A 21,108-nucleotide genomic window follows, 5' to 3' on the forward strand; every position below is an offset into this window, starting at 1 on the left:
AGAACTGATTGTGCGAAGCTACATGCTTGCCTTAGCTGAAAGACTCAAGGGAATGGAACTAAGGTTGGGAAAAATAGAGGGGGATCTGACAACACTTGGGAATTCTGTCAGATCACTAGGGCCCCTGAAAGTGTCACACGCTCAAAAAACTACTACGTCACTGCTCACCCTCCCAAAAGATGTGGCGGTTGTAACATCCTCTACTATTGGCAACAACCAGATAGCAGTAACTCCAGCTGCTTCTAACCATTCGCTTGCAGGTGTGCCATCATCTGTTAGCAAACTTTCTAATAAACCTAAGCCAAAACAGCCAACAACATCTATGGGCAAACCAAACGCAACATCAACCAGTAATACTGACACTCCAGCCAATACCCAGGCAAGGGAACCAAGCATCCCCTCAAATAGACTCCCAAGATCAGAAGAGAATGAGACCAACTTTGTAAGAGGGGGACAGGCTAGGAGACCACCTATGGAACTCCCGCCAGAAGCCTTGCCGTACGTAGTTGTACTTACCGGGGTCCCTGAGCTGTCAAGTGGCAAACGGGAAGGCTATTTCCAGCTAAAAAACAAGATAATGCATTGGCTATCTTTGTATAGACCCAAAACCAACCATGTAAATGGTGAAATAGTCCATGTTCGTCGCTTGTCTTGGCTGGGTGGAAGAACAAAGGACATAGGGGGTGACATTGTTGTTATAAACTTCAGGGACAGAAAAGCAGTTCAGTACATTTTGAATTGGCCTTTTGGTAATGAAAATAACTGTATTGTACAGCGTCCCTTGACGTATTTTTATCCAAGATCCACAGTATTTCCCCCCCAACATTTAAGTAACAACACCCATTTCACCAACCACTTTTTCAACATGGAGACTGCCAGGAATCCCGCATACATGCACCAGTCAGCTCCAACTCCTGCGATGCATGGGTGGAACACTATACCGACAGGCCGCAATATAGGAGAAAATGGTAACATGACCCATTTGATGCCATTTACTCCTTTAGAGTTTACAAACAGGTTTGAGGCATTCAGTGGTATGGAGGAATGTGATTGATGCTTAAAGAGCACAGAGGATGTTGGGAGGATTGAAAATGTATCATGCACTATGAGGTTGGATAAAGAAAAGGGTATTAGTTGTTTAAAGACAGGGCTATGCATTGTTGCAACTGATGATGATGTCAATAGTAGTTTGCCTGTTATTCCACCCATAGTGACTCTTGGTAGAAAAAAAGGGATCTCCACTACTTATACCTGCTATAAGGTTAGAAAGTAGAAATGCTGTAAGAGGAAACGAAAATGTCCCATGTATACTAAAATATAATGAAGAAAAAGTGACTAGTGGTCCTATGGTGGGCTTGGGTGCTGATGGTTTAAGTAAGGATGAAGATATTAGTATTTTGTCTGCTGTCTTACCTGTAGCGTCTTATAATTCAAACGAGGGATCCCCCCTGCTTACACTTGTTTCATGGAATATAGCTGGGGTGCGTGCGAAACTATGCGATCCCGACTGGAATGAATACATGAATACTTTTGATATCTGTGTGTTACAGGAGACCTGGGCCACAGCACAGATGCACAGGGTTGGCTATAAAACTTACCAAATGGAGGCTGTGCCTTCTACAAGAGGTCGTGCATCTGGAGGTCTACTAATATGGATCAGTGTATCTATTAAAATAGGCATAAAAATGCTCAAAACTGATTCCCCAGACATTCTTGGTCTGGAAGTAACTACAGCAGATAATAGGGTGATTCACCTCTTTAATGTATACAACAGCCCTCAACCTTCCCATAAGGAATCATTGTGTATAGGGAAGCTAGACTCACTTAAGGATTCATTAAGAATAGGCGCAAGTGTCATTTTATGCGGGGATCTGAACTGCAACTTCGAACCAATTACAGATATAGCACAATTGTTCGAAGATGAGGACACTGCCAATGGAATACCAGTCCTGAATGAAAACAGAATGGTGGCTGGCACTGCATTGGCTTTGCAGATCACAAGACTGTTGACTTCCCATGGCCTGAGAGCGTGTAATGGGCGTATGCCATCCGACAGCCCGAAAGCCCCTACTTTTAAGAGACATGAGTATGAGAGTAAATTAGATTATGTTATAGTCTCTCTCGACCTGTGGCCTTTCACAGAAGATCTAAAAGTTAAAAAGAGATATGAAAGTGACCACTTCCCTCTGGAAACAAGCTTCCAACAAAGTATGTTAAAGGGGTCGGGGGCTACGGAGGCAGGCTATAGCCTAGCATTCTCACCCAGTAAAGACAATATTGTCCTTATTAATAATCGCAGGGCGGTTAAATGGGCCTATGTATTGGAAAAAGTGGATTTACTGGCCAATATATACAGTACTTTTGCAGATACCCTAAGCTCCTACTGTCCGTATAGCTGTGATCCCAAAGATTTCATAAAATTGCATAACTCCCCTTTCAGCAAATTATTAGTACTTCTCACAAAAATACCTAAAAAAGGTGCAGGCTCGACCAACGCAAAAGTCAAGGGTAAACCTTGGTACAACAGGGAATGCCGTCTTGCTAAAACTGCACTGATTAATGTTGTTAAAAGGGATGGTCCATTAGAAATTAGAGATAAAAGGAAGGCCTATAACAAAATTATAGTAAGAGCTAAATCCTCTTGGGATGAGGAAATATGGCTCAGCATGCTAATAGCCGCTAAAAACAAGGACCAGAGACAATTTTGGGAAATAGCAGCTAAGGGAAACAATCGTGAGAAAGGTTCTAGGGAGGTATACTTAGATGAGGACACTTGGGTCAAACATTTCACATCACTATATGAAGCTAAAACTTCAACTGATGTGGTCGCAACAAACGCACCCACTGTCACTACACCAGCTAATACCCCTCCGGTAGTGTTTAATATACATGAAACAGAGATAGCAATTGCCATGGCAAAGAAAGGAGAGGCGCCTGGACTAGACAAAATTCCGGGAGATCTCTATCTGTGCAATGTCGAGGTTTGGGCACCCTATTTGAACCATCTATTTAACATAGTTGCAGCTAGTGACCACATTCCGGACACATGGAACGGTGCAGAAATTATTACCATTTTTAAAAAAGGGGATCGTGGCGACCCAGCCAATTATCGCCCCATTAGTCTTTTAGACATAACGCAGAAGATCTATGCTAGACATATTTTAAACCGAATAAATTCATGGCTGGAGGAGGAGTCAGTTTTATCCAAATATCAGGCGGGATTTAGGAATAAAACAAGTACTATAGACCAGGTATTTAGGCTATGCTGCTTGTATTGGAAATATGTCATCATTCGCAAGGGTCACTTGTATGTGACCCTTGTAGACCTGCGAGCAACATTTGATCTAATTCCCCGTGATCTACTCTGGGAAACTCTGAATAGGCAAGGGCTGCCAGGCGAATTGTTAAAACTCGTAATGGGCTTGCACCAGGAGAATTATGCCAAAGTTAGGTGGGGCCCAAATGGGGAACTTACAAACCCAATCCCCATAAAACGGGGAGTAAGCCAGGGATGCGTACTGGCTCCCACCCTTTTCTCCCTATACGTAAATGACATTGCAGTCTATATGGAAAATTGTGAGAATGATTCGCCCCGATTAGGAGGGGAACGTGTTGCGTCCCTCCTTTTCGCGGATGATACAATTTTAATTTCACAAACACCACGCGGCCTTCAGACCCTCCTGGACAGGTTCCAACAGTATTGTATCACGAAAGGACTAGAAATCAATATAAAAAAAACAAAATACATGGCACTAAACCCGCACAAAACTTTTAAAAGGAATCTAATGTTAAACGGACAAAAATTAGACTATGAACACAGTTTTACATATCTGGGAGTCCTGATAGATTCTTTAATGGGATGGGGCCCACAACTAGAGAAATCAAAACTGGTGTTTAAACAAAATTGTGTTCCCATATTGCAGAGACACAACAAAAGTGTCAATAAGGCGGTCACCCCAGCAGTAGAACTTTATAGATACAAGGTTCAATCAGCCTCACTGTATGGGGCGGAAATTTGGGGGCCAGTATGTAAGAAAACTTTTGAAGCACTCGAAAATAAGTTTATTAGGGGTCTTTTAAAAGTTCCTACCAATACCCCACTGATCCCCTTATTTCTTGACTTAAATATACAGATCACGCAATATTAAGACCAGTATTGTTGTGGGTCAGATTATGGACAACTATTGAACTATCAGATTACAAAAATGGCTTGAAAGAGGTCCTTGAACTTGATAGTGACAGGAAAATCTTTTGGTTTAAACATGTAAAAACCTGGTTAGTCAAGCTCGGATTAATGCACTTCTGAAACGAGCCAGGATCTTTAAATTCAGTTTCTAAGAAAATAGTCAAACTGTCTTTTTGGTCATATGTGAGTAACGATTCTGTGTATATAAGAACACATGGTCCTCTGACAGAAAAATTCCTTATGGTAAAAAATGAGGCATCTTTTGAACAATTTTTAGATGAAATCGAGCCACCACTGGCCAAATCTCTGTATTTAAAATTTAGATATGGAACATTGAGATCCAAAGAAACAGAGAAAAGTTGGGGGAAGACAGACAATGACTGTTGCAGTTTATGTACCAACAACCAAAGGGAGGATATCTATCATATATTATTTTTCTGCCCTAGCTACGTTAAGGCAAGGAAAAGATGGATAGTCCCTTTGTGCCGCAACATTGGTTCTACTTCACATAGGGAAGCTGGTAGGATCCTAAGTACGGACACCAGCCAAGTACTTGTGTTCGGAATCAGCAAATTTTTACTGTCCGTTTACTATACTAGACGGAAACTAAACCTTTAATTTTAAATAAGGGAAACTGCCATCCTGATATTTTGTAAATCACGAATTATGCCTAGCTATTTGTGTCTTCTCAAATTCCCAATTTAATGTTTTTTTAATGTGATTTTTAAACATTTTAACCTATTTATTCATTTCTGCGCCAAATATACAATTGTAAACTTGTGTCCTAATATGACTAAATGTTGCTCCTATAATTGGGTGCTCAACCATAATGAATTGTACGCTTTATATGTGATGAATTTTATTATGTTTTGTCATATTTTACTGTATCTTTTATGTTGCAAGTCAACGAAACAAAGATTAAACTGAACTGAACTGAGTTCCTTCTGATCTCACCTTCCGCGAAGATCTCTACCACTCAATCCTGGCTTAAACAGCTAACTGCACTCAGTGTCCAACCCACCATAGTAGACTCCGCAAAATCTCTAGGCAAAACTCTCAACTCCAATCTCAACATGCAGCATCATATCAGCAAGGCTACTAAGGGAGCAAACTTCCAAATCAATACCCTGAGGAAACTTAAACCCTTCCTGCCAGCCAAAGACTTCCAAAATGCAGTACAAGCTCTAGTAATCCCGCAAATTGAATACAGCAGCATCGCCCTTTGCGGTCTTCCGTTAACCACTACTGCTTCCCTAAGAGCTTCTCTAAACGCTGCAGCGAGACTCATCACGGGATCAAAAAAACTCGCATATCTCCCCTGACTTGAAATCTTTGAACTGGCTGCCTTTGGAAGCTAGAATTCACCTGCAAATCGCCTGCATGACACACAAGGCTGTACATCTGAGCTCTCCCGGATACCTCGCTCAGAAGCTGTCCATCTCTGGCGGCTCTAGAAACACTAGAGGCACTAACAATCTTCTGCTAAAACCTCGAAGATTCCGTAAGGAAAAAACTTATAAACGCTCCTTCTCAGCAATGGCACCCAGGATCTGGAACTCACTCCCTCCCGAAACCAGGCTCATCTCCTCCATCACACTTTTTAAGAAAGAAGTAAAAGCTATTCTCATGGCCAAATACACTTGACCTATTAACGTTATCCGTAAAGACTCTGCACCAATCTGTATTATTCTGCATGATCCCTACGACTATGTGTTTTACCTGTATTATTGACTTACTTGACTATCTATGCACACGTCTATCTGTAATACTTGCATTATTGATGTACCTGTTTTACTTTACTCCCTAATGACCTGAGTTTCACTCTTGTGTTGGTATTCCCTGCTTTGTAAAGCGCTCTGATATCTGCAAAGATCTTGTTCGCGCTATATAAAACTTTCAAAATAAATAAATAAATAATTTTCAAAAGCGGCTGATAGGTCAGATTTCCGAGCGATTTCTGTGCTATCTTGAATGCTGCAGTTAGTAAGTTAGCTTTTCTTTGTATGTGCAGTTTTTGTAGTTGATAATTTCCTTTCTGGTCAAATAGTACACCCAAATACTTGTACACTTCTATTTGTTCCAGTTGGGTATTTTCCATATACCATTTCTTTTTTTGTCTCAGTTTTATGTTCCTAGTGACCACCATGATTTTTGTTTTGGTTTCATTTATTACCATTCCATTTTCCTGGGCATACAAAACTGTTCTGTTAATTAAGCGCCGAAGACCGATTTTAGTATGACTTACAAGGATGGCGTCATCTGCATACATTAAGTTAGATATTGGTTTGTCCCCTAACCTCGGAGGATGTGCATTAAGTTCGTCCAGGTTCCCTGATAGATCTCCTAGGAATAGATTAAAAAGGAGGGGGGCCAACACACATCCCTGCTTTAGCTCTTCTATTGCTGGAATCTCCTTTGTTAATGATTGGCCGTCCCCCATCCTTACACTTACCCAGGTTTTACTGTGTAACAATTGAATCAGTCTTAATAGTTTAATTGGAATGTCTTTTTCAAAAAGTTGTTTCCACAATAAATTCCTTTGCACGCAGTCAAAAGCAGATTTAAAATCTACAAAGCATAGATACATGGGCTGTTTTACTCTGAGTGATTTTTTGATTATTAGTGATAACGCCATAATATTTGTCATTGTTCCAAGCCCCTTAATAAAACCAGTTTGATTCAATGGCAAAATCTTGTTTTCTGTTACCCATTCATTTAGTTTAATTAGTAGTACTCCAGCAAACAGCTTGGCATCTGTGTCTTGTAGGGTGATGAGTCTATAGTTCTTTCCAAGCTCCCAATTACCTTTCTTGAATATGGGGGAAATTAGAGATCCTCGGCAGGACTCAGCGATGTTACCTGTCTCTATAACTTCTTTGAATACCTTTTCCAAATAGTTCAACCAAAAGTCTGGGTTTTCTTTAAAGAGGACAAACGGTATCCCATTGGGGCCTGGTGCCCCATCTTTCTGCTTCTTTATTAGTTTTACTAGTTGTTCTTTTGAGATTACAAATTGTTCTTGCATCTCATCACTGATTATAGAGCTGTGTTGTATCTTCGCAATGATTTTTGTAGCTCCCTTACTGTTTGGATGCTTTTCAAGAAAAGTAGCCCATTCTTGCTCAGTTAAAGTTGATGAAACTACCAATTTGTTCAGCCGTACTAATTTGTTTATAATTTTCCAAAATTCTCTTGCGTTTGCTTGTTTGCTTGCATGAAATAATTTTGACCACATTTCCTGTTTAGCTTGGTATTTCTCATTCCATATTAGCTTCTTCTGGTATTGATTTAATGCTTTTAGATTGTTCAAGATTTCCTCATTAGTTACTGTGGTTTTTATTTGTCTTCTTATTCTGTTTCGAGCTATTTTTAACTTCGTTATTGAATACGGAAGATTCATATGAGTCCTTTCCTTCTTCTTTCCATTTTACATTCCTTTTGTTGGGGTTAACCTGGGTTTGGGGTTTCACTAATTTCTTAGTGAATTCCACCCACTGTTCAACTACTGTTTCCGTCGTATTTTCAGTAAAGCAGCTCTTTATAATGTTCTCAACTTTTTCATTCATACTATCCTTATTCAGATTAGTCCAAATTAGTTTCTTATAATTTATTGTTCCAGTGTACCCCGGCACAGTATGGTACGGTTGGTTAATATTGTGTCTAATGTTGGTAGTTATTATCTGCTGGCAATGGTCACTATCTCCAACTTTAACTAACCTATAAGAGTTTGTTTTGAAATATATTGAAACCATTGTGTAGTCGATCCTAGGGTCTTTATTGACAAGTCTTTCATCCTGTACATTTTCTTTTTCCTGGGACATCCTCAATGTTGCTAATTCTTCTTTATCCACTATTGACGTGGAGTTTTTTTCTTCCTTTTTTGCTATTTCCGTCTGTAGGAGGGTGGATACCTGACTATGGTTACCCCCAACTTTTTGCCTGGTGTTTTGCTGTTTTTTTGACTTAGTTGACCTGGGACCCTGCTATTCAGGGCCCCAGGCCTACTGCTCTCTCTGTAAAATGGATTCCATGTACCTTAGGTACATATCTAATTGGATACTGAGTCACCTTATCAGTCCCTGTACAGTGTACCTTAGGTACCCAGGGCATAGGTGTACCCAGGGCCTGCAGCATGCATTATGCCACCCCTGGCTGGCCATCCAAATCTGACACAACTGGCTGCACGACAGCTGGGGCAAGGTGGTGTAATCACCCTTTGCTTTAGATATAGTATACCTATATCTAACCCTAAAATGGACACATGTATTCCCATCAGTCACTCCTATGGCAGGCCTTAACAATCCTGAAGGCAGAGTGCTTGGAATTATGTGAGATGGTGCTCTGGCATGAGCTGAGCCCGTCTGCAGCTTGTTCTATGATAACGCGTACCATATACTCTTAAGTGCATTATAATCCTTGCGGTTATTTGCTATCTTTGGTGTCGCTTTATCAAAACATGTCGAGTAAGGTGTCATACGAATTGGAATATTAACCCCTCGCCAATTCTGGCGACGGGGTTAGCATTCCACCCTTCTAGAGGGACACGACATGTATGTAACTGTGAACCCCGGTTAAAGTTAACTCGAGCCTCAGCATCAGAAAATGGATGCTGTCACCACAGACACAAGTCTGACACCCTGCAGCTGGGAGTCCTTCCAGCGAGGGGAGCTTGGACAAAGGGTTTCCTGTCAGGGGCGGTGCTAGCACCATCCCAGACAGGGTTTTGTGTATCCTAGGTAGGCAAGGCTGAATAGGAAGGTGACTGCAAGTGGCACCCCGTTGCTCACTATGCATCTGCCTGCTTGAACCAGTTCCAGGGGCACACCAGCCTCTGAGCTGGGGAAAGTCCGGACATGGGAGAGGGGTGTAACCACCCCCCTTCCTGGTCCCACCCATGGGCAGGACCTAGTCCCGTACCAGCCCCTTTCTTTAGAATAAAGGTGGGAGTGGGGACCCTTCCAAATTAGATCATCTTTGAATCCTGAAACTACTTTCTACCAAAGGAACTCTCGACTTCTTCTCAAGATTTCTCCCTTGTGACTAAGGAGTAGTCACCCTGCAGCAGCAGGCACCAACTAAGTATCTTGCGGTTTGCTAAGACGTCCTTCCTCCGAAACCAGACCGACCAGCACGACGAGACCCGGACTCCCTGCCCTCTCTGACCTCTACCTGCCTCTACAGCACAGCTGAGAACCGTGGGTGCGACGAGACCAGAGAACCCGGTGACCATCGGAACCAGCACGACACTGACCCAGCACGACCGCCGAGGGACCCTTGAGTGGGTGCATTAGGGTAAGAGAAGCCCCAACCCTAAGCAGCACGAGCACCGAAGACCAGCCCCCCAGCATCCACCAGATCTGCGTGGGGCCCTTTTGCTTCTGTGTCGCTTGCCACGTTGTCCGGTCACTTGCCCGTTGGCTAGTGACCCTCCAGACGACGTCCTACGTTTACTTCACCGCTGGTCTAGCTCCTCTGGACTGGTCCCAGTCTCCTCTTGAAGAGGACCTTCCTCGGACCCTCCTGGTCCACTCAAGACGCCATTTTGTGTCGCCACGTGGGCTTGCCGTAGCCAAGGCTTGTTGCCTCCTCCACCGGATCTGGCATCGCCAGCAGCAGACATCCGGCGTGGGACAGCTCGCAGACCTCCAGCCGGGTCGACATCCGCGCCCCTGGTCCGTGCAGCAGCAGAATCCAGTGTCACCTCCTCGCCTGGCTGAGTGACCTCGTCCGGTGCCATCCTGGTGCCCACCTAATCACTGGCTAGTGATTCAGAACTTGGTCCCCTCTGCTTACAGGTACTCTTCTTCACTGATCCGTCCCTGGATCAGCCCGGAACATCTTCACTGGTCGCCTGCCAGCAACTTCCACTTCAGGCTCCTGGTTCGTCAACGAGGATTCCCGACGACACTTGAACCCTATGCAGCAGCAGCCCCTGGGCTAGGTAAACCGAGTACCACGGTGCTCCAGCGTAGAACAACTCTCTAAGTGTCTAGATCCACTTTCGTTTTTGACCTACCTAGTCTGGTTTGCCCGAGAACACTAACTTTGCTTTTACTAGTATCCATAGACTTTGTCCCGCATCACGCGTGAGAGTTTCCACTCTGCATACGGCGTTCCTAGACCTCCTGCTTCTAATCTAAGGGTTCAGCATTGTAGGCCTAGCGATTCCAAAGTCTCTGAGAGTAGTACTTACCTGCTAGTAATTTCGCATTCCACTTCCATAGTATATGGTTTTTCGTGCCCCTCGGGCATTTGCGTAAATTGTGCGACTTTCAGTATTTCTTTAAGAGTTTTGTATTGTGCTTAGCACCCTGTCCTCATAAAGAGTCCAGGGCTGTTGTGTTATAAATAAATATCCTTTTATTTTCATAACAACTTGTGTGGTGTCCTTTCACTTGGTGTTCAAGGGGTATATGTGATGGTATAACAGCTGGCTTAACACTCCCTCTAGAGTTTAGCCTAAAGACTGTTCTTGTCCATGCTACTAGGATAGCTGGTCTATAAGGTTGACTTACAACCAATCATCAATAAGGGTTGTTTGGACTGATACATAGTGATCACTAGAATAGTGAGCTCTGCATATCAGGCCAACTTCTCACACCGTCTCTATCCATTTACATTTCCTTATGTTCACTTCCTGGCCAATTTCTTTTTTTATAGCCTTTTTTGTGTCTTCTATTATGGTATGCAAAACATCAGGTATTGCTACAAGCTTATCCATAAGTGGGGTGCAAATACATTCAATGTCAGTTTTTTATCATTTTTATCATATCAATATGTCCCAATTTATTCCAACATCCGGCATTTTTGTTTCTTTTAGATCACTTTCAGTTGACCTTCCGTTTATTTGTTCTGTTAGTATAGCACAATCTGATGTAAGGAAGGTGTTTGCTTTTGGGAACACATCCTCAATTATTTTATTATTTTGCCACATTTTCAGCATTTCATTTTCTTCTTTTTTATCATACCCAGTATTGTGACTTAGTGTACTGGTTGATTTGGTCTTGTTTTCATCAACTGATGACTGAGGTTTTTTTCATAATTTCCACATTTACTTCTATGGGAATTACTGCTAGCTTTGTTTCCATCGTGCCGCTTTTAATAAGTACGTCTTGTGTATCCTGTATATCCAGTATTTCTAAATCCTATAGATCAATTGGTTTATCATTTTTTGTATCAGGATAGATTGTTACATTTAAGATATCCTAGTCTGTAATTTGGAATTCATGCTCCTTCCTTTGTAGGTTACAATCTCCGTTTTAGGGAGTACTTTGGATGACTTGCCTACTGTATTTTTCCGTACTCGTCGACTTTATTGGAGTTTGTGGTTTATCGTTTTCCCTATCCTTATGCATGGTGATAAGAGCACCAGCTGGATCTTTCATGAACTCAAACTTATCCGGGATTTTTCCTGATTTTGCGAACATTCTGGCTATTGGGGAAATTAAAGTTTGATTTGCTCCTGCAATATTTGCTTTCACCTTTGGCTGTTGTATTTTCTTTGTACGTCTGACAGTTGTTCCTGTTGTTCTCACTCTGCCAGAGCTCATAATTCCTTGTATTCTTCCTATAAAGTCTGCACTTTATCCCCGGTCCCCGGTTTTGGCGAGGGCAGTGTGCACAATTCTGTTTGATTTCAAGCTACTGCTAACAGTTTATTGCAGGATAAAAAGTTCTTATCTGGCAAACACACTATTGTTCTAAACTTGCGGCCTGTGAGTTACAGCGGCGTTGTTGTCACAGCGCTTTCTTCTCAGCGCTCACGCCTGCATTCAACCCACTTACAGCCTGACACCACCTGTGGGCTACTGTGTACCAGGGAATCTTCAATTTGCAGTGGCGTTGTTTTCCCAGAGCGTATCTCCGCGCTCACGCCTACATACAACCTGCGTCCCACCTGCGTTCCAACAGTGCAAGGCCCACGACCCCCCGATTTCTTATTCTTTTAACTCTTCAATAAGAATCATGGGCAGGCTTCTCCAATATCCAAGATTGTTGTGGGGAAAGAAACTGCCACTGACGACCGCTCAAATTTGCTACACGTTTCTGCCTCCCGTTCACCCTTGGGTGCTCACCCTACCAAGCCCGTCTGCCCTATAGGTAATGGACAGCTGCCGTCAGGGAGGGAGCAAGGACAAGGGCGGCAAGGAAAAGCTGAGCACTGTAGCAATATAGGAAATATAGCAAGGGTCCTCGGCGAGACAATGGTGACCCTTTATGTTGTCCACCTCGCTCACCAGGACCAGCACACTTCTCCCCCTCCAAGTTATCCAAGTTTTCGAAGATGTTTCCAAGGCCTTTCTCTCCCCTCCAGCTCCCACAGTATACAGTTCAGTCACCCCAATTGTACTCACTTAGTTGTGACTGTTGAGGAGGAGAGGACCAGGCAAAGAGTAGTAGGCTCACTGGCTCACTGGCTCTGACGTCACAATACCAATTATTTTACTATTGTTTTCCCGTTTTTTTGCCAAACACACAGGCTCTATTAGTACGCTATGATTGAGCACATTTCGACCAACTTGAAGGTTTACTGCAACACCTGCCAGAACCTTTTAAAGCTAAAGTGAACAACCTCATACAGGAAGGCAAATTTATAACTAATGCTTCCATTAAATGTGCGCTTGACGCAGCTGATACATCAGCCAGGTCCATTAATACTAGCGTATTACTACGCAGGCATGCGTGGCTACGCATCTCTGGTTTTAAGAACGAGGTGCAATCCACCATCCTCAACCAACCAGTTAACAAAGATTTCCTGTTTGGCCCTGCAGTAGATACCATTTTAGACATATTGAAAAAATATACTGAAACTGCTAAGTCTATGGGCGCACTTCAGTTTCAACAACCAAGAAGTTCCTTTTGTCGCTCCTCCTTCAGAGACTTAGGGAGAGGCAACACATCACAAACTTCCTCAACATTCAAAAGTAACACCCAGAGCTCCTGTAATAAAGGCTCAAACAGAGGGGGTTATAGAGGCAACAATAACAAAGGCCGGGGACGTGGTGGCAATAACACCAGAGCCTCCACCGCCACCAAACAGTGACTTGATCACACTCCCTCCAGACCACTCAACACCGGTCGGAGCCAGAATACAACAATTCCTACCAGTCTGGACCACCATTACCACAGACAGGTGGGTGGGACAAATTATCCAGTATGGTTACTGCCTGGAACTCACTTCTACTCCACCCAACATACCACCCAAACACTGTCCTATGTCCAAAGAACACATCATGCTGTTACAACAAGAGGTCACATCCATGCTACAAAAGGGAGCCATAGAGCCAGTCCCTTTTCAACATCAAGGAACAGGAGTGTACTCTCTATACTTCTAATTCCCAAAAAAGATAGATCCCTCAGACCCATACTAGACCTCAGACCTCTGAACCAATACATACTCTCAGAGCATTTCCATATGATTACTCTACAACAAGTACTCCCGTTACTCCAGCAAGGCGACTTCCTTGCTACATTAGACGCATATTTTCACATACCTATACATCCAGCTCGCAGAAAATCTCAGGTTCACAATAGAGGGTCATCATTATCAATTCAAAGTTCTCCCATTCGGGGTAACTACAGCCCCAAGAGTTTTCACAAAATGTCTAGCAGTAGAAGCAGCACACCTCAGAAGACAACACATCCACGTATTTCCATATCTAGACGATGGGCTCATAAAGGCCAACTCGTACGCACAGTGTGCAAGCCATACGTCTCAAGCAATCCAGCTGCTGCACAGTCTGGTTTTTTCCATAAATTACCCAAAGTCACATCTACAACCCTCCCACATACAGCAATATCTGGGAGCTACAATAGATACCTCAGTGGCAAAGGCATATCCAAATCCAGTCAGGATAGCCAACATGCAGACTCTCATCCAAAAGTTTAAGCCACAGCACTCTCTGCCAGCTTGAGTGTTCATGCAGCTCATAGGCATGATGGCCTCCTGCATATTCATTGTCCCTCATACCGACTTCAAATGCGTCCATTGCAAGAATGCCTAGCACGGCAGTGGAACCAAGCTCAAGGACAACTAAAAGACCTAGTGTTGGTAGACAGTCGCGCTTACAACTCTCTGCAATGGTGGAACCCACAAAACCTTTCCAAGAGGCGACTATTCCAAGAGCCGATTCCACAAGTAGTATTAACAGCGGATGCATCACTGACCGGTTGGGGAGCCCACCTACCTCAATACACAGTTGAAGGGCTCTGGACAATCAAACAGAAAACACTGCATATCAACCACTTAAGAGTTGCTAGCAGTTTTTGTAGCACCGAAAGCATGCCAGAAATACTTGTACAACAAGGCTGTGTTGATCCGGACGGACACCATGACCGCCATGTACTACATCCAGAAACAGGGAGGGACACACTCTTTGCAGCTGTCTCACCTAGCACAGAGCATATGGAGATGGGCCATTCCCAAAAACATTTTTCTCCTCACAGAACACCTCCCAGGGAAAGACAATCAAATAGCAGATCTGTTAAGCAGAAACAGTCAACACCTACATGAATGGGAGATTCACCCTCAAGTTCTCCAACCATTCTTCCAAAAATGGGGGCATCCAGAGATAGATCTGTTTGCCACAAAAGAAAACTCAAAATGCCAGTACTTTGCCGCCAGGTTCCCACACCAGTTGTCACAAGGCAATGCGATATTAATGAACTGGTCAGGCAGATTTGCGTACGCTTTTCCACCAGCCCCACTGATTCCGCTGGTAGCACGCAAACTATGCCAACAGTCGCTCACAATGATCCTGGTTGCTCCCACATGGGCAAGACAGCCATGGTGCACAACGCTCCTGGAACTTTCAGTAATTCCCCATCAAAGACTACGCCTCTCGCCACATCTTTGAACTCAGAACCATGGAGAAATCAGGCACCCAGATCCCAATAAGATGAACCTAGCGATCTGGCTCCTGAAGTCTTAGAGTTCGGATATCTTAACTTGCCTTCAGACTGTATGAACATTATCAAGGAAGCAAGACGGCCAACTACTAGAGCATGCTACGCAGTTAAATGGAAAAGATTTGTAATTTACTGCAATAATAAACAAATCAATCCATTAGATGCCTCCATCCAGAACATAATCTGTTTATTTATTTATTTATTTTGCGGGTTTATAGAGCGCTAGAATAAAATCCCAAGGGAGTATCTCCGCGCTATCTGACTGCTGAACCTGCAGGAGAACGAATTCCATGGCTCCACTCTGGTTCTCAAACTGTGTGGTTAGATCTGGAACAAGAACGTCTTCAGCTTTTTCCTGAAGGCCAGATGATTTTCTAGCTGCCTAAGCTGGAGCGGGAGACCATTCCATATCCTCGGTCCCCTCACAGACAGAGCCTTACCCCCTTGCCTTACCCGCTTGATCCTAGGAACAGTGAGAAGCATTTGGTCACTGGACCGTAAAGCACGAGAAGGGACATACGGCACAAACTTGTCTGCCAGATAGGAGGGACCCAGACCATGAAGTCCTTTGTGGACCGTACAACAGATCTTAAAAGTAACTCTCTGGCGGATGGACAGCCAATGAAGCCTGGCAAGAAGAGGTTTTGAAGATGTTCTCGGAGGGGCATTTAAAACCAGCCTGGCTGCGGTGTTCTGCACAACCTGTAACCTATCCAGATCCTCCTCATTAGCTGACAGCAAGAGACCATTACAATAGTCGAGACGACTGATAACTAACGCCTGGACCAGGGTCTTTCTGATGGTATCTGGAAGCAATGGAAAAACTCTGCGCAGCAATCCAATGATCCGAAAACAAGATCCAACAATGTTGGTAACATGCTGCTTCAAGCTGAGTTCTTGTTCCAGACGGACCCCTAGGTTCTTGACTATCTGCTTAGGCTCGGGACTGGGCCTAGATCTAAAGGCCACCAGTCCGGAGCCCAGCAGATCTTAGCCTCCCCGAAAAGCATAACCTCTGTCTTTGAAACATTGCACTGCAACATATTCAAAGACATCCACTGGGAAACTGCTCTCATCCCCTCAGAGAAAGAATGTAATACCTCTGGAGTAAGATGGTCAAAGGGAAAGAGCAGCTGGGTATCGTCAGCATAAGATACTGGGCAAAAACCAAAGGCTCTCAGGATATTAGCCAGGGGGGCCACATAGATGTTGAATAATGTAGGGCTCAAACAGGAGCCCTGTGGCACCCCCTTAGTAATCCTGGTCTCCTCGGATCGGAAATCGCCCATGGTGACACATTGGGTCCGATCCGAAAGAAAGCTCTTTAGCCAAGCCAGTGCCATGCCCCCTAGTCCACTCCCAGTCAGACGCTCGACCAAAATTTCATGTGAGATGGTATCAAAAGCTGCCGATAGATCTAGCAGCACCAGGACAGCTGATTTTCCTTTGTCCTGGAGCATGCGTAGATCATCGGTGATCGACAGCAAAGCTGTTTCCGTGCTGTATTTTGGTCTAAAGCCCGACTGGGATGGATCTAGGGCACCAGTGTGTTCCAGGTGATTGGACAAGTGCTTATTGACGTGCTTTTCTATGAGCTTTCCCATGAATGGTAAAAGGGAGATGGGTCTCAAATTGGTCATGTCAGCCCATGTAGTGGCGGTGTTCTTGCGGATAGGTCGCACTTGGGCTCTCTTCCACTCCAATGGGACACAACCTGTGTTCAAAGAGAGGTTGACCAGACTTTGTATTTCTGGTGCTAATATGCTCCTCACTGAAACCATCACTCTCGGTGGAAGCTGGTCCATAGGACTCCCACTCTTTATAGTTGTAATAAGTCCCTCCACTTCAGTCAAGGTGATATTAGAAAAGTTCGACAGAGTGGAAGCGATGATCTTTTTACTCGCTGGGACAACAGTGGGAAGAGTAACATGTCCAATGGAAGCAATGGAGCTATGAATCTTCTCATAGATGGTTTCAATCTTGTTCATAAAGAAGCAAGAAATATCATTACAAAGTTGTTGAGATGAAGTGTCAACACTCTCACATGCTGCCGGTTTCAAAAAGGAGTTCAGTATTTGATAAAGCATCCTCGGCGCATTTCCTACCGCCTCTAACTGTGAGGTAATATGATGTTTGCGAGCTGTTCGAATAGCTTTGTGATATGATTTTAACGCCCTCTGATACTCCCATTTATCTGACTCCAAATGAGATGTACGCCAGGTTTTCTCAAATTTTCTTGTTCTACGCTTCATGGATCTCAGGTCCTCTGAAAACCACACCTCCTGATTTTTCGTCGGGCGGGTCTTAAAGGTTTTCATAGGAGCTATGTGCTCAATGGCAATGGTTACTGCCTTTTCATATCTCTCTAGCGCCACATCAATGTTATTGGTTGTGGAATAGTCTTGGATAGAGAAGGCATCCCTAAAAGATTCATTGGTAATCTTGTGCCATTGTCTCCGTTTCATAGGGATCTGAATAGATTTCTTGGGAGTTGGTCCTATCTCAGGAATATGAAATTCTATAGTAAAATGGTCTGTCCATAGATTTGCAATAGGGGCAGAACACTCAACTCCAAGGAACCTGGACAAAATGAGGTCCAGAGTATGTCCGGCCCTATGGGTGGGTCCTTTATTACGTAGCAGAAATCCTAATGAAAAGAGATCATTTAGTAAATCCTGGGTCTCTTTTTCCTCCTTAAGCTCTGCGTGTATATTAAAATCACCCAATAATAAAAAATCTTTCTCGACATTAACATAGGGGGCCAATAATTCCATCAAAGTGTTGGAGAAATTGTTCATAGGTCCAGGAGGCCGATAGACCAAAGCACCGTTCATAAAACATTTAGACGAGGTACTGATTTTAAAAACCAACATCTCCATCTCCGCAGAGCAATATTTCTCAAGAGTGGAGACCATGATATTGTCTTTATGCACGATGGCAAGGCCGCCTCCCTTTTTAATGGGTCTGACCTGACAGATGATTTTGTATCCCACCGGTATTCCCAAAGTAATAGTAGGTGCAGTGTGGGGTTTTAACCAGGTTCAAAGATGCACTCTAGCATACTCTTCTATAAAGCTACACCTTGCTGCTATAGCAGCATATCTTCAAAACAGACAACATATGTCCCTGTTCAGAATCCCACCTATCAATGCTTTTATGGAAGGACTTAAAAGAATTATCCCTCCAAGACATCCACCTTCGCCAGTCTGGAACTTAAACGTAGTAAATGTAAATGTAGTATACTTGTAAAGCGCACAGCTGCCCCAGCAACGGGGCGTCCCGGCACTGTATATCGCTGTGGAACCCTTCCTGGCTCTCCCTGTGAGATGCCCCTCCTGGGCACCCCCAAGGTGAAGCCAGGCATTGTTGTTGGGGCCGTTGTGGAGATTAAGCAAGCTGTTGCCCAGAGTTGCAGCGTGGGACCCATGATTAGAGTATGCGCCAAAGCGAGAATTATCGAGTCCGCGGACCAAGACCAGGCCGTGTCAGGAATTGAAACCTGGTCCCGTGCCTGATCTCTGCTTCAGGGTCTGCCGCCTCTAACCAGTGAGCCACACTTCTCCACCAGTACTTACCAGACTTATGGGGCCACCTTTCGAACCACTCCATTTGTGTGAATTACAATTCTTAACATGGAAAGTGGCATTTTTAGTTGCCATTACCTCCCTCAGGTGAATGAGTGAGCCACAGGCACTAACCATTCAAGAACCTTTCATGCAAATGCATCACAATAAGGTAGTGCTCCGTACTAACTCTAAGTTCATGCCAAAAGTTATATCAATCAGTCAATAGATTTGCCTGTTTTCTTCCAAAACCCGTAGTCAGTGGCTGAAAGAGCCCGACACACACTAGATGTAAAAAGAGCTCTGTTATATTACGTTCACCGAACTAAAGCTTTCAGAAAGACAAAACAACTATTTGTTGCTTTTGCTCCAGAACATAGGGGTAACCCTATTTCAAAAGCAGGAATAGCCAGATGGATAGTCAAGGGTATTCAAATATGCTATCAAAAGGCTAAGCGCACTTTAACAGTTCCCCCAAAAGCCCACTCAACGAGCAAAATGGGGGTATCCATGGCTTTCCTAGGAAATATCCCATTAGAAGACATATGTAGGGCGGCTACATGGTCTACCATACACACTTTCACTAAACACTACTGTGTAGACGTGCAAGCTAAGGCCAGGCTGTCCTCAAAACTTTTTCAAACTGCTGCAGCTGGTACAGGTGACCACCGCTAGAGGAGATACTGCTATACAGTCTATGCACAGATATGAATTCAACAGCCCACATGCCTCGAACGGAAAATGCTACTTACCAGTATACATCTGTTCTTGGCATGTAGGGCTGCTGACATTCATATCGCCCACCTTCCCACCCGTTGCCTGTCACAGCTGCAGTACCTTATTTCTACAAACATTTACATGGTCATCTCTCACTTTTCTATACTCCATCTTTGGCACAATGGCGAAAAACAATCTGAGGATGGATAAGATGCCCATGCGCACTGTAGTCCAGGGGAGGAGTCACCTACCTCGTGATACTTCGAAGACTCTTCCAGGACAACAAGTTGCAAACATCTGGACCCAACACTAGGCGGCGATCTATGCTAAGATATGAATGTCAGCAGCCCTACATGCCAAGAACAGATGCATACTGGTAAGTAGCATTTTCCTTTGTCATTGAGATGCTGGTCTGTTCATTTGCCACCCTTTATTTTGTTTTCCAGGAATTGTTGTAACAGGCTGCTCTTGGATTGAGTGGAAAGCTACAGTCTGCAAAGTTGTTCTGTTACATTGTGTAGATATGTTTTCTCAAATGCAAGCTTGAACAAAGCTCTGAATTGAATAGACTATTTGATTAAAATAAAAGAGGGAGGGGGCACAACACTTTAAACCGAGGATTTGGCTTACGATATAGTTCAAAAAGAAGGCTGGGTGATATGCAATGTGAAGTGGTAAGGGCATTGCTGTATTAAAGGTGTGGTGACTGTTTAGCCAGGAGAAAATAACTAAGCCTTGATCTTATTCTAATTTCATTGTTGGGTATTTGCAACTAATAGCCTTGCATAGTATTTGAATGAGTGAGCTCTCTGAGTGATGTCTCTTCAGCCCATTTTGCTTAATTAATCACAGAAGTAGTGTTTTTGAACCTAAAGGTGTCATTCAAGTATCAAGAAAGGTTTGCCTTAAACTAGATTGCAGGTTTTACTTTTGAGATTTTTGTGGGGTGTGAAGACTTGTCATTTTTACTGTTTATCAAGGTGGATAAGACCCAGTGACAACCCAGTGTGGCATGATTCGAGACAGCAATTAGAGTATTTGGGTGTAACAGAAAAAGGATGGCCTGGCTGCTGAGACCCAAACTGTATTTGTGTCCTTTTCTTGTCATCTGGAATAATGTTCCTATTTATTGAGGATAAATCTGGATTTTCACTTTCTTGAGATAGCAGACCAGGGTATACCCAAAACTGGATTTTGTGTAGGTTTCGCATGCCCTCAATTGCTAATTTGTTAGTTTTATATTTTTTGTTTTAACTGGGCCATTGTTTTCTTTCAGTCGGAACACAGATGATCGCTCTCCAGGAATGAATGTCCCTCCTCCGCCAAGTACTGGTGCTGTATATCGGGTGGACCAAGTCATCCACAGTGACCCTGCAGGCATTAAGCAAGCCCTGGCAGAGATCAGCAAACGGCAGGGAACCAGATTCAAACCTACAACACATCAGTTTGGTATGCCGAAACTGGGGAACCCCACTCCACTAGGATGTTATGAAGCCCGAAACATAATAGGTAGGTTTTGTCAACATTTGTTAACTTAAATTAAGCAGTCTCTTGCTAGGAGAACGTATGGCTTAGTTCTTTGTAATTCGATTATGGCTGTAGTTTTTAGGTGAGTAGATAAGGCTTTTCTCAGGAAGGCCCCCTACATATTTGATTTTCAGGAAACATCTGAAAGCCTTTTTATACTGATGATCTACTCTGGGTTTCTGTCACTGCTCTTGGAAATTTGGATTA

At 43.6% G+C, this 21,108-nt stretch overlaps 1 protein-coding gene across 1 annotated transcript in view; it reads left to right on the forward strand.

The window, feature by feature from the left end:
- Positions 1 to 20,883, forward strand: part of LOC147662657 (protein PRRC2A-like) — a gene marked incomplete at its 3' end in the record, with an annotated part of 660,467 nt that extends 639,584 nt beyond the window's left edge. The window contains exon 9 of the mRNA XM_086951012.1: positions 20,651 to 20,883. Coding sequence (XP_086807138.1) covers positions 20,651 to 20,883 — 233 coding nt within the window. The remainder of the gene's footprint in view (positions 1 to 20,650) is intronic.
- Between the last annotated feature and the right edge of the window lie 225 nt (positions 20,884 to 21,108).

The sequence above is a fragment of the Lissotriton vulgaris genome, unplaced genomic scaffold (genome assembly GCF_964263255.1).
Source record: "Lissotriton vulgaris unplaced genomic scaffold, aLisVul1.2 SCAFFOLD_1241, whole genome shotgun sequence".
Taxonomy (NCBI): Eukaryota; Metazoa; Chordata; class Amphibia; order Caudata; family Salamandridae; genus Lissotriton; species Lissotriton vulgaris.